Genomic DNA, 13,516 nt, shown 5'->3' on the forward strand with positions numbered 1-13,516 from the left:
ATCCAAACAGCTTTCAAGGACTTTTTAAGAGTTGATAAACGCAAAGCTGTTTTGAAAGCCCTTTAGGAAAGCCTTTTACGAAAGGGTGCGTTTATCAACTCTCCTTTCTCGGCAGAAACAGGTTATCCAAACAGCTTTCAAGGAATTTTCACGAGTTGATAAACGCAAAGCTGTTTTGAAAGCCCTTTAAGAAAGCCTTTTCGAAAGCCCCAAATTTGTGACGATCCAAACAGGTTTCCTAAACAGGTTATCAGAAACCTGTTTGTTAAAGCCTTTCGAAGTTGATAAACGCAAAGCTGTTTTGAAAGCCCTTTAGGTCGCCATACTGCGGTTACGCAACCATGCGTTTCCGGTTTCTGAAAAGACGCGCGCCACGTAAAGTGCACACGAGTACGTGTACACAGGTGTATACATACAGCTGTGTGTAATGCACGCATATGCTTGGAACAAGGAGGTGTTTCTCTCACCAACAAGGTTTGAGAAATAGAGTAACAACAGTCTCATTCCCTTTGATCCCATGTCTCATGCCGCCACTCAGAAATATTTGAAGTATGTGCTAAACTGGAGCTGCCTCACAGATAGGAAGACAATTGATTCATGTGCCATTGTATCATGACTCGTCACTCTCAACGGAAGATAATGTCTTTATGATGGTAATTGCTTTTCGCCGTCCCTTCTTAGAAAACAAGCGGCACATTAATAGTACAGGCAGTCAGGGCTTTGGAAAGGGCTCTCGAAAGGGCTATCGAAAGGGCTATCGAAAGCCGTTTAAACAGGGAAAAGTTGATAAACGCAGCCGACGATGAAAACAAGCGGCACATTAATAGTACAGGGAGTGGACAGGGCTTTCGAAAGGGCTATGGAAAGGGCTTTCGAAAGGGCTATCGAAAGGGCTTTCGAAAGTCGTTTAAACAGGGGAAAGTTGATAAACGCAGCCTTTGACTCTACGAGGACGTCACGTCATACAGTAACAATGATACGCTTTCCTATCATCTGTCAAACGGTTTATTCTCTCCAAGCTTTACATTGTTTTATGCTGCTGTCATTGACGATTAGTCATAGAGAATGTTACCTTTCATACAAGAATTCCATGTCGCATAGCATTGCTCAATAATGTAACTTAATACTGGACGGTTAAATTTTTGTTTGTCCGTTTACTTGTTTGTTTTTCTTGTAAGTGATGATTCTCATTTTCACGACAAACTGATTATTATTATTGCGATGTGTTTCACCGTAAAGATCGTAACAAATACACAATTCAGTGGATTCTATTTCGTTATGTGCTTGACAGAATATAACTTCACTAATTTGTAACAAATAACGTGTATGATTCGTTACCAATGCTCAGAAAATTCAGAGAGAAAGAGGGAGAGAGAGAGAGAGAGAAAGAGAATCATAAACGGACGAAGGAAAATTTGTCGGTAGAGTTTAAAAATTCATTACTGACTTTTTTTTTCCTCTTTCTCTTACAGATCAGCGAGGTTTACATATCTAATCTGTATGCCATGGCAGTGTTCGTGTCAGAGTCAGCAGCAGCAAACTTGGTTAAATTTCTGTGTCGTCTGCCTAATCTCACATGTGTCAGTATCACACGGTTCGACCTGCCAGGGACATTCCTCAAGACGATTGCCTCTCAAGCTTCACGCTGTATAGTAAGAACCAGTCATTGTAATCTGTCCAACACTGTCATGTTCAAAATTGGGGGGGGGGGGGGGGGGGGGGCATCAATTACATTGAGCGCGATATTTCGATTCATTTCACCATGCACTTATGTCTTTCAGGTGGCATTGATTTGCGAATCTGCCAATCACATAGATAAAAACCAAAGAGTATAGAGCGCACGCAGTGCGCTAAGAGGGAACACTCTCCCGATTTTAAACGTAAACGGGCGTAGTACGCAATGGAGCCCAACGGCGGCCATTTTAGGATGCAAGCCGCTGGATCGTTCGGAGCGTATATCACGTGGTCGTACGGAGAAAATTCTGCCTCCCTTTAATTTTCTTCGTTTTACTGGGCTTTGCGATACAAGTTTTCAGATGTATGTAGGACCTTGTTGTATTATAAAGAAGCATCATTTCTACTGAAATATGATATAAAATTGAAGAAATGCCTTTTGTTTCAAATTGTTGTCCCTCAAAGTTTGAGCTAACTAATGAAAGTATGTGCAGGCCTAACTAAAACGTACTCGCAAAGCGTTTTTAAGTCTCCCTCTCCTTCCCTTCCCCCTCTCTTTCTCTCTTCTCTATCTATCCCTCTCTCTCTCTCTCTCTCTCTCTCTCTCGTACCGGACCCTGTTGGCTGTAGATTATATGTTATATTATTCGAATGATATTATGAATATCTATTCCATTATTCATATTTTTAGGTCGTTCTCTTCTTTTGATAATGAATTCATAGGATGTTATGGTACATGTATATACCACTGGTATACAGTACCATAATTCTCCCCAGAGAATCTATTCAGAACGCAATTACCTAACATAACAAACTGAATTTTCCTTATTATACTTTAGTCACAAGAAAGAGATATTTTCATATTCATATGTTTCATGGTCCATCTGCACACATAGTAAAGAGGTTATTCAAATTTATGAAGTTTTTCCGTCGAGATGTTTTCATTGCAACTGCTTGACAAATTGCCCTACATCGACGTAAATAAGCACTGAATTGATCAGTGTTTTTAGTAGTAGCCGTGATAAAAAGTCATGGGCGTACATACTCGAGCAGGATTCGAACCCACGACCTCCTAATCACCGGACAGGCGTCATCTCCACTAGACCACCGAGCTTTCGCCCGACAGCAAGTGTTGGTTCTAATCCTTATAGCATGCAGCGGGTACTGCTTTTGTTATTCAAATTTATGAAGTTCTTCCGTCGAGATGTTTTCATTGTAACTGATTGACAAATTGCCCTACATCGACGTAAATAAGCACTGAATTGATCAGTGTTTTTAGTAGTAGCCGTGATAAAAAATCATGGGCGTACGTACTCGAGCAGGATTCGAACCCACGACCTCCTGATCACCGGACAGGCGTCATCTCCACTAGACCACCGAGCTTTCGCCCGACAGCAAGTGTTGGTTCTAATCCTTATAGCATGCAGCGGGTACTGCTTTTGTTATTCAAATTTATGAAGTTCTTCCGTCGAGATGTTTTCATTGCAACTGATTGACAAATTGCCCTACATCGACGTAAATAAGCACTGAATTGATCAGTGTTTTTAGTAGTAGCCGTGATAAAAAATCATGGGCGTACATACTCGAGCAGGATTCGAACCCAGGACCTTCTGATCACCGGACAGGCGTCATCTCCACTAGACCACCGAGCTTTCGCCCGACAGCAAGTGTTGGTTCTAATCCTTATAGCATGCAGCGGGTACTGCTTTTGTTATTCAAATTTATGAAGTTCTTCCGTCGAGATGTTTTCATTGCAACTGATTGACAAATTGACAAATGGGAACCAACACTTGCTGTCGGGCGAAAGCTCGGTGGTCTAGTGGAGATGACGCCTGTCCGGTGATCAGGAGGTCGTGGGTTCGAATCCTGCTCGAGTATGTACGCCCATGATTTTTTATCACGGCTACTACTAAAAACCCTGATCAATTCAGTGCTTATTTACGTCGATGTAGGGCAATTTGTCAATCAGTTGCAATGAAAACATCTCGACGGAAGAACTTCATAAATTTGAATAACAAAAGCAGTACCCGCTGCATGCTATAAGGATTAGAACCAACACTTGCTGTCGGGCGAAAGCTCGGTGGTCTAGTGGAGATGACGCCTGTCCGGTGATCAGGAGGTCGTGGGTTCGAATCCTGCTCGAGTATGTACGCCCATGATTTTTTATCACGGCTACTACTAAAAACACTGATCAATTCAGTGCTTATTTACGTCGATGTAGGGCAATTTGTCAATCAGTTGCTAGTAAAGAGGTGTTGATCGTTTGGGTGATGCCTGTCTCTCGGCATCCCCCCCCCCCCCACCTCCAAAAAGGAAATGTTTGACAGCTTTTCTGTAAAAAGGCTGCAATGATAGCAAAAAAAAATATGACCTGTATTATTGATTACTACAGGGACGATGTTTAGTAACCCCCCTCCCACCCCACTGGCGAGCAGAGTCCGCTTGAACAAGGAAAGAAAAAAATCCAGTCTCTACAGCTGTGACAGGTTGATTCCCCGTGTACCCCCCCCCCCCCATCCTTTCTGCCCCTTCATTGGCGTTATAACTGAAAATCTTGACTCCTAGAAACGGATGAGAGAGATAGTTTCATGAGAGCGAGTCAATAGGCATCACGGACGTCTCATTTACTGCATGGCGGGAGGACTGGTCTTGAAGGGTTTTCATTTCTTTTATGATGGATTTTTAAATAATTTTGATCAGTAAAAAACCGTGAAACAATAATTACAGATTGTATAATACCCTTCTTTTTGTTGATTGCATTTCTTGTGATCCTATTGTGATACCTCGGAGATCGTGATATCTATATGATCACCATATTCCATTCAAACAGCTGTTTTTAACCGGTGAGCGCTATACATCCACACCCATAGAGGCTCGGGTATATGGTGAAGACGCATACGCGGACAAGGGGTGACAGATGTACAATGATTTACCTCTTCATAATCGATAGAATAATTTTACTCATGTTTATTGAAAATATTTGAGTGTGTGTTTCGAAAATATTCAATGAAAAGTGTATACCAAGATTTGAATTTCAGTAACAAAATGATACAAAAGCTTTCTTGTGTTGGAGGGGGCATCCCATCCCACACCTTCTGACCTTCTCAACTCACTGTGTGCATGATCAATTAACTCTTTATCTGCCATGGTGGAAACCCCCTGTGTGCCACATTATTCTCAGACACGAAGGTAGTCGTACTTTGAGAAAGAATTCTGTTTTTCCAATTTGTATAACTTCTACAAATATAATTTCTGTTAAGGTGGACATACTAGTGAGCAAAGCTAAAGAAGAATTCCAAACTTTGCTTCGATATAAATTGTATTAGTGAGGCGGTTTAGCTCGAAAATTTGAAGGAATTGTGCATTTTGTGATACAAGCACCAAAATTTGGCACAAATGTACAGTAACATGTTGCAAACATTTTTAGATATTGGGCCACTCGGAATTCTGTCTTTATGTCCGCCATATTGGATTTCAAAATGGCCGCCATTTGAAATCTACATTTGCGACTATCTCTGGGTCTAATGCTGCTATTGACTCGATGCTGGTGTCTAAATGTATGTTTTGGGGGGGCAAGGAATCCAATGGTAGCAATCTGCATTGCGTATTTTCACCAATGGGCCGCCATTTGAAATCTACATTTGCGATTATCTCTGGGTCTAATGCTGCTATTGACTCGATTCTGGTGTCTAAATGTATGTTTTGGGGGGCAAGGAATCCAATGGTAACAATTTACATTACGTATTTTCACCAAATTGGCCGCCATATTCGATTTCAAAATGGCTGCCTTTATACATAGCCGCTTCTCAATCTACATTTGTTGATATCTTTGGATCTAATGGCTTGATTCTGGTGGTGATGGTGGTGGTGGTAGTAGTTGTAGTTGTAGTGGTAGCTGTAGTGGCATTGATGATGCCAGAAATGTTACATTGTGTCATTCCAGGTTCATTGTGATGCATACATGCCTGTAGACTGACGGTGCTGGTTTTTGTTTAAGACAGTTCCACCATGCATGTCCAAGAGGTTCACACTAGCTCATGCTGAGCGAACTTCACCATCAACATCACCGTACCTCACCACAACTGACTGCAGGTTGTGCCTCATATGTCAAGAAGACAAGATGGAGGCACTGACCAAACCTGACCAATCAAAGAGGAAAGACAGTGGTAGTGAGTATAGTTCACTCGCAGAGAACTTGATCAAATTCAATGAACTTTTGGAGCTTCTTAGGATCATTTCACTTGGAAAGACTCGATGATGGCCATGGCATTGAAGCTGCGATGGTTGCACACGATGTACAATATCACCAGACGTGCAGGCTCCTGTACAACAACACCAAAGTACAGAGGGCACAAAAGAGAGCACTCAAGAAAGAAGGGCAGAGCGACGAGGAACAATCTTTATGGAAATGTACCAGGGCACAGTCACGTTCATTGAGTACAGAGACTGTCCCAGAAACTTGTTTGTCTTGTGTGTCTGCTGTTTGCGGTCTACAGTATTGGTTCCCATCCTGGAATCCTTCGATCACCCTAGCAATAACCTCCGGTCCCGCAACCATCCAGCGACGAAGGGCACTAGGGTTGTCAGTGAGCCGAACTGTGCGCCACTGTCTCCTTTGATACAGGCATTATTCTGTTCATGTGCCTGGTCAATCGGGATTGAAGAGAACACCCTCTGTGTTTTCTGAACTGTGAAGTAGTCTTCACTGAATTTCCTGGCTACGTCTAGGTGTTTGGTAGTGAGTTCGGCCATGTCCTTTAGGTGCACTGGTATCCACATAGCATAGGTGGGACAAGCTCTGTCAGAGCATCGAGGTACATGTACATCATCAATGCTCCCTGCCTGAGAGAACGCACATACACTAGAACCAACAGTTCTAGTTCTAGCATAGTTGCCCAGTAGCGAAACTGGGGGATGTTGTCTCGTCTTTGGCGACACCAGTCTTCAAACGCAGGAAGGTCTTCTGCGTCCCTAGTTTCTCCCAGACAGTAGTGGTTGTAGGCATGGTGTTGCAGGATGTACAGTGCTGTTGCAGTCACTTGATGTGCTCTTCTTTTACGTAAAACATGAAATGTTCGCAGGAACGAGTCTGCTGTCCCTGCTGTCACGATCGTAATCTCAGTTTGTACAAGTGCTTGCACCTAATCACTCCATTGCAGTCAGTCCCCCAGTGTTTTCAGTCCCGCCATCTCTATGTGGAGACCACTAAACATCACCACTATGCGGTCTTCACTATAACTCTCTTGCCACTTCCACTGTATCTGCTTGGCCAAAGCAAACAGTATCTGATCAAAGGTGACCACTGGTGTCTGCCCAGGATTCAGGTGTCCTGCAGCATTTTTCACAACATCCATTGAATGCCGGATCATGGCAACAATGTGCGCACTTTCCAGGGAGAGTGGAAGCAGCGACATGGGCCAGATGACTCAAGCATCTGGTGGCTGTTGGCTGGCATGGAATGCAGCCCAAGATGACGAGAGAGAAATGCTCAGGCCAACGTGTGACAGTCTGTCGACCAATTCTTTCTTGCGTGTATGAGCATGCAGAAACATCATCCCTATGTACGTTGGAAGTGGGGTCTCCTGTGCAGCACTGCGCTTGACACAGGTGGATGATGTGGTGCCACATGTTCACCTGTGTTTGATGCTGTTGAACTTCAGTATCTGGGCTGCGGTAAGTGCTGCAGGGTTAGTGTCTGCGGTATGGGCCTTGATGCTCGGTTCCTCTAGGATCATACTGACTAGAGCAAACAGCAACGGTGGCACAGATTCTTCTTGACATCCTTCAGGGAATCCTGTGAAGGGCTTGGCTTCTCCAAACATGTGATGGCGAACAATGTGTGCAGCACGGGCAAGATGGACTGCATCACCATCACTGTCCAGCTCGCAGGATTTGTCAAGAGCAGCACCGAGATCTTCTTTAAATGTCATCAGGATGTCTCTCCCTTGATGTGCGCCCGCATGTCAGGAAACTGAGATAGCAGTCTCTGTTTCACTCGTGTGGAGTGGACTCTCGTGTCGAGCTGCACTCCAAGCTGTTCCATTCTGGACTGATAGAGGTGGACAAGATCGGCTAATCTGAATACTGGTGTCGTCTCCTCATCTTGTCTGGTTTCTTCAATGTAGAGGACGAGTTAAGCGAACACAACTGCCGACATTGCAAGCTCTTGGTCTGAGTCCTGTAGTCCTGTTGACTGGACCATTCTTGTGCAGTTGTAAAGTCCTATTAGGCACTGTGGGTGATACTGGGCGTCCAACACTACCATGTCCCCACCACTGAGACGGCTAAGCAGTTCTGTATCTCCAAGAAGGGTTACACAGGCACGTACCCGTCTGTCCATTTAAAATGTTGCAGCTTTCCATAGACGGTTAGCCCCAGTAGGTTATCCACAGTAGAAACACGTTTCTGGGACCTCTGTACTCGATGAACATGGATGTGCCCTGATGCGTTTGCATAAAGATTGTTCCTCATCGCTCTGCCCTTCTTTCTTGAGTGCTCTCCTTTGTGCCCTCTGTAGTTTGGTGTTGTTGTACTGGAGCCTGCAGGTCTGGTGATATTGTGCACCGTGTGCAACCATTACAGCTTTACTGCCATGACCATCATTGAGTCTTTCCAAGTGAAATGATCCTCGAAGCTCTCAAAGTTCACTGAATTTGATCAAGTTCTATGCGAGTGAACTTTACCACTACCAATGTCTTTCCTCTTTGATTGGTCGGGTTTGGTCAGTGTCGTTATCTTGTCTTCTTAATATATGAGGCATAATTTCCAGTCAGTTGTGGTGAGTTACGGTGATATTGATGGTGAAGTTCGCTCAGCATGAGCTAATCTGACCCTCTTTGACAAAAAAAAAAAAAAAACAGCACTGTCAGTCTACAGGCATGCATACATCACAATGAACCTGGAATGACACAATGTAACATTTCTGTTATCATTACCGCCACTACAGCTACCACTAAAACTACTGCCACCACCACCACCAGAATCAAGTCATTAGATCCCAAGATAACGACAAATGTAGATCGACTAGTAGCCATTTTGAAATCCAATATGGCGGCCCATTGGTGAAAATACGCAATGCAGATTGTCATCATTGGATTCCTTGCCCCCCAAAACATACATTTAGACCCCAGAATCGAGTCAATAGCAACATTAAATCCAGAGATAATTGCAAATGTAGATTTTAAATGGCGGCCATTTTGAAATCCAATATGGCGGCCCATTGGTAAAAATACGCAATGCAGATTGTTACCATTGGATTCCTTGCCCCCCGAAACATACATTTAGACACCAGAATCGAGTCAATAGCAGCATAGACCCAGAGATAATCGCAAATGTAGATTTCAAACGGCGGGCATTTTGAAATCCAATATGGCGGCCCATTGGTGAAAATACGCAATGCAGATTCTTACCATTGGATTTCTTGCCCCCCCCCCCCCAAAAAAAAAACAAACAACAACAACAACAACAAAACATACATTTAAACACCAGAATGGAGTCAATAGCACCATTAGACCCAGAGATAGTCGCAAATGTAGATTTTAAATGGCGGCCATTTTGAAATCCAATATGGCGGACATAAAGAGAGAATTCTACGTGGCCCAATATCTGAAAATGTTTGCAATATGTGAATGTACATTTGTGCCAAATTTGGTGCTTGTATCACAAAATGCACAAAAAGTTTGCTAAGCTGCCCCACTATATGACAAATCTATTTTCAACATTTCTTTTGAATGACCAGTTGCAACATTACTGAAAGGCATGACCTTTGCACATAAAACCGTGATAGAAACTTAGAATGTACACGCAGATCTTGTTGGGAACACCGCTTGATAGTCAATCACCACGTAGAACGCAAGCCATAGGTGAGAGGAACAAAAGCGCGAGAAACGCTTTCATTGTACCGCAGGATTAGCGATTTATCGATCGGTTTTGGCGGCTTTGTTTGTTGAGCAGAATATGCGAAGTTGACACGTCGTCGACTGAGTCGGAAGTGCGAACGTGGCACATAAAGAGTTAAGAGTTTCAAACAAATTTTGATCTTTAGATGAGAAAATCACCGAATTACAGATTTTAGTTTTTTTGTGGGCTCCTTTCTTCAAATTTCTTATACAACCGACAAAAAATGATACTGTAATATACTTTCTTTTTTTCCTTTCAAAATTTCCATATCATTTCATCATGACTACATCCTAAAATACATAACTGACATAATTCCTTAACACAAATCCAAGAAGGAGGATGCTGAAATTGATAAAAGCCAAGGGCCTGTTTCATAAAACTTGTCATCAATGACAAGTTGTCATAGATGTGACAAGCTACTGAAATGGCCTTGCATCTGATTGGCTGAAAACAAATTTGACATAGAAATGTGGCAGTTGTCACTGCTAAAATACTAAAATGAAGAAAAGTCTGGTCTTACCAGTTTTGAACCATTCATAAAAAAAAATATATTACGGATCTGTTTTATTTTGTCCCCGGAATATATTTCACCATGGGGATATTAGTCTATGCGTAAAAGAAAAAGTACGGGTGACTTGAAAACATGCATGATGGAACTGATATTCTTTTCACGGCCCAAACTGAAGGTGGAAGAAAGAAAAGAAGGAAGATGGAGGAGGAACAGGAGGAGGAGAAGAAGAAGAAAATGAAGAAGAAAAGAAGGGGAAGAAGAAGAAGAAGAAGAAGAAGAAAGAGAGAGAGAAGGGGCTATAGAGGGAGAGGGAGAGGGAGGGAGGGAGGGAGGGAGGGAGAGAAAGTGCCCTTATGAGCACCACGTCATTCTGTACATAAGCACTACTCGGCTTACGACACAAGTAGGCTTGCATACGGTCATGAATTAGCCGGCGAACATTGATGGACTATAGATTGGAAAATTAAAAACATTATTCTTCAATTCTTTTTCATGATTAGGCAGGAATTCTACTTCTATATGCCATAATGATGTCCTGAATTCATCTTTTATCCTGTATGCCCCGTGAAATGAAACGGAGACAGAAATACGCCCTCTATCGATCACCCGGCGGTTTGAATCCTAAAATGGCGACCGAGCCCGCCCATTAGCGTACTACGCAAAATCGGGAGAGTGTTCCCTCTTAGCGCACTGCGTGCGCTTCTATACTCTTTGATAAAAACAGATCTCATACTTCCCCATTTCCAATGTGTCAGTTGTAAGATGTTGTAAAGTTTCTTTAAAAAGAAACGTCTCAAGCATTGTCATTTTGATCATGTGTAATCTCAATCCGTACCGACGCTCTATAATTAATGAAAGTTTTGTATCTATAAAAGTAAATTAATCAAAATGAACACTTCCTTCTGCAACGAAGAAGGATGTGTCATTCCGTATTGGTAAGAACACGTTATTAAAATATTCAGAATGCTGCCATTAAACGATTTCCTTTAGAAAATATCAAAATCTGGCATATGAAGCGCTAAATCTATTGAAAAATGATGGGTTTAGATCCTTTTGGAAGCTCTCTCTCTCTCTCTCACCCCCTCTCCCCTTTCTTTGCTTCTCTCTCTTTCTCTCTCTCTCTCTCTCTATGTATGTATATATATATATATATATATATATATATATATATATATATATATATATATATATAATGTATTATATATAAGTTATATATTGATATAGAATATGTACCTTTTTTATACTGGTCATCATCCTATAGGTGGAATGCATCTCCATCGATGGCAAGCCGTTAAGCGAGTTGCTGAGTGACTATCAAGGAGACACAAAGGTATACATGTTGTGTTTTTATCTCATTGAATATTATACCTTATCAATGATGAACTAGCATTGCCTAGCTGGACAAACAGAACAAAAAAAAAATCAAATCAAATGTTCTGGAACCATTTCATCTAGCAACCTCTGTATGAGACAGCATCGTGCATTTTATTTTTGATAGCCATATTTTTCTCAGTAAAGACTTTGTGCTGTGTCATGGTGTGATGACGGCATCGTGTTTGGCACTGGTATACGTCTTGAAGATCCCGTGCAATAAATTGATCTATACTGCATTGTTGTCGATCATAAATGCGGCCCGCTCATTTTTATTTACAACTTAATTTTTCACATTATTTGTCTGCCAGATTGCACGAAGAACGTATGTAGATTAGGCCCGTGGCTTTTTACGTGTTTTATGCACCTTTGAGAGTTTCATGTCCAGGCACACCTTTAGAAGCAACTTCGACAATGTTTCAAACTTAAGACACAATGGGTACGAACATGATATTAGGAAATACGGGCGACTTCAAAAGTGACTTATTGCAAATCGCTACCAAACACGTGTTGAAGCGATAGTCTGCCAAAGAAGAAAAGATTATATTTAATTACAGACAAGTGATACGTTTCCCAATCGATTAAGACAGTTTATTCTCAGTAGCGTACTTTCCATTCGTTTAGGATAATTTAAGAAATCCCATTTCGTTTTGCAGTCTTAACCTAGTACAATTATGACCGTGCACCTCAAAACGAACATAAAGTCGCACACATTGATTTTGTGTGAGGACTGAAAATAAGTGAAATGGGTCAACCTAGCCGAACTTGACTTTTTCTTATTTTCTGAAAGAGCGGGTCTTCTTTTACATTATGCTATAATTTGGTATCATAAAACGGGCAGGAATGTGTGTTTTTTTTAGCAGTTTATCTCGAACATTTTTGGTAGAATAGTGTGATTAGGTGTGTCTTTAGAAACCCTTTTTCATTTCTGAAAAACCTCGTCCACACTCTTCACTTCCAACTCTAATAACTTTTGAAAGGATAGTGATACTGCTTTGAAAGTTGGCATTAATTATGGACAGAATGTGTTAATGAGGCATGCTTAATTTCAGTTTAATTTGATAATCCGTTCATTGTTGTTACTCTGGTGGTTTACTTCCTGTTTTTGTCCCATTCATCGCACAGACAGCACGGTTTGGTAAATATTAAGCGCTTGAATAGATACTGTACTTCAGAGCCTCTTTTCTCAGTTCACACTTTTCCTGAGTTTGTGCTTACTTTCCAATATTTAGATAGGTTAGGAGAGTCCATTTGATTTGAGTTATACATCATTTTAAAGCTTAAAGTCTGCTCTTTCAGAATATTGTCTTAACTAAAAATTCATGTCTGGCGACTTTTTGTTTGTTTTGAGGTGAAGGGTCACAATTGATTATTTTTATTAGATCGATAATGTAATGGTGATCAGTGAAGTGAAACAAGAGAAAGTAAAGGTGAGAAAAAATGGAGAAAAAAAGGTAAAATCACATGAACGTTGCGTTTTATACTTAGACATTATATAGATATATCCGTCTCATTAAAAAAGTATACTATGATACATAGGTATGCATTTTCTTTTGACGACGTAATGTCAGTAATTTCAGAAGATACAAAAAACAGTAAACATGAGGTAACAATCTGATAATACACTTCAGTTAAAGAAAATTGTTCCATTCCTAAAATACCGAGTACTAGTAAATTCTTAGTATAAAGTGGAAGAGATGTATTAGACAATATAGAACTTGGGGGGGGGGGTGGGCAATAATGCATTCCAATAAGTTGTGTATCATGATGGTTTATAAACAGTCATCTCTAGCGATGTCTAGCTTAGAAAATGACGTGGATTACCCAAAAGCGATGTATCGACGTCAACTCGCATGTCGTTGCTGAAAACATTCACTTTTCGAGATCTTTGCGACGTGCGCTGCTGCCTGCGCAAAATGCAAAATGGAATTAGTATTCTTATTTTGGTGCTTTCAGATTTGCGAAAAAGTAGATTTCTAACATCAATTTCAGATATTACAGTATGTCCCCCCCCCCCACAAAAAAAATATACAACAGAACCCTCCCCAATGATATCTTTAA

The 13,516-nt window shown here is 41.4% G+C and overlaps 1 protein-coding gene and 1 long non-coding RNA gene across 2 annotated transcripts in view; both read left to right on the top strand.

Moving 5' to 3' along the window:
* Positions 1-7,212, top strand: part of LOC139742030 (uncharacterized) — a 45,542-nt gene extending 38,330 nt beyond the window's left edge. Inside the window, exons 9-12 of the mRNA XM_071652594.1 lie at positions 1,473-1,652; positions 5,696-5,843; positions 6,171-6,260; positions 6,992-7,212. Of these exons, the coding sequence (XP_071508695.1) occupies positions 1,473-1,652; positions 5,696-5,843; positions 6,171-6,260; positions 6,992-7,212 (639 nt within the window). The remainder of the gene's footprint in view (positions 1-1,472; positions 1,653-5,695; positions 5,844-6,170; positions 6,261-6,991) is intronic.
* The window catches only part of LOC139742032 (uncharacterized), a 144,473-nt gene that overhangs the window by 94,198 nt on the left and 36,759 nt on the right, over positions 1-13,516 (top strand). The gene's annotated exons all lie outside the window — the stretch shown is intronic.

This window comes from Diadema antillarum, unplaced genomic scaffold (genome assembly GCF_040938485.1).
Source record: "Diadema antillarum isolate AM-2024a unplaced genomic scaffold, OU_Dant_1.0 seq00000974_RagTag, whole genome shotgun sequence".
NCBI classification, from domain to species: domain Eukaryota; kingdom Metazoa; phylum Echinodermata; class Echinoidea; order Diadematoida; family Diadematidae; genus Diadema; species Diadema antillarum.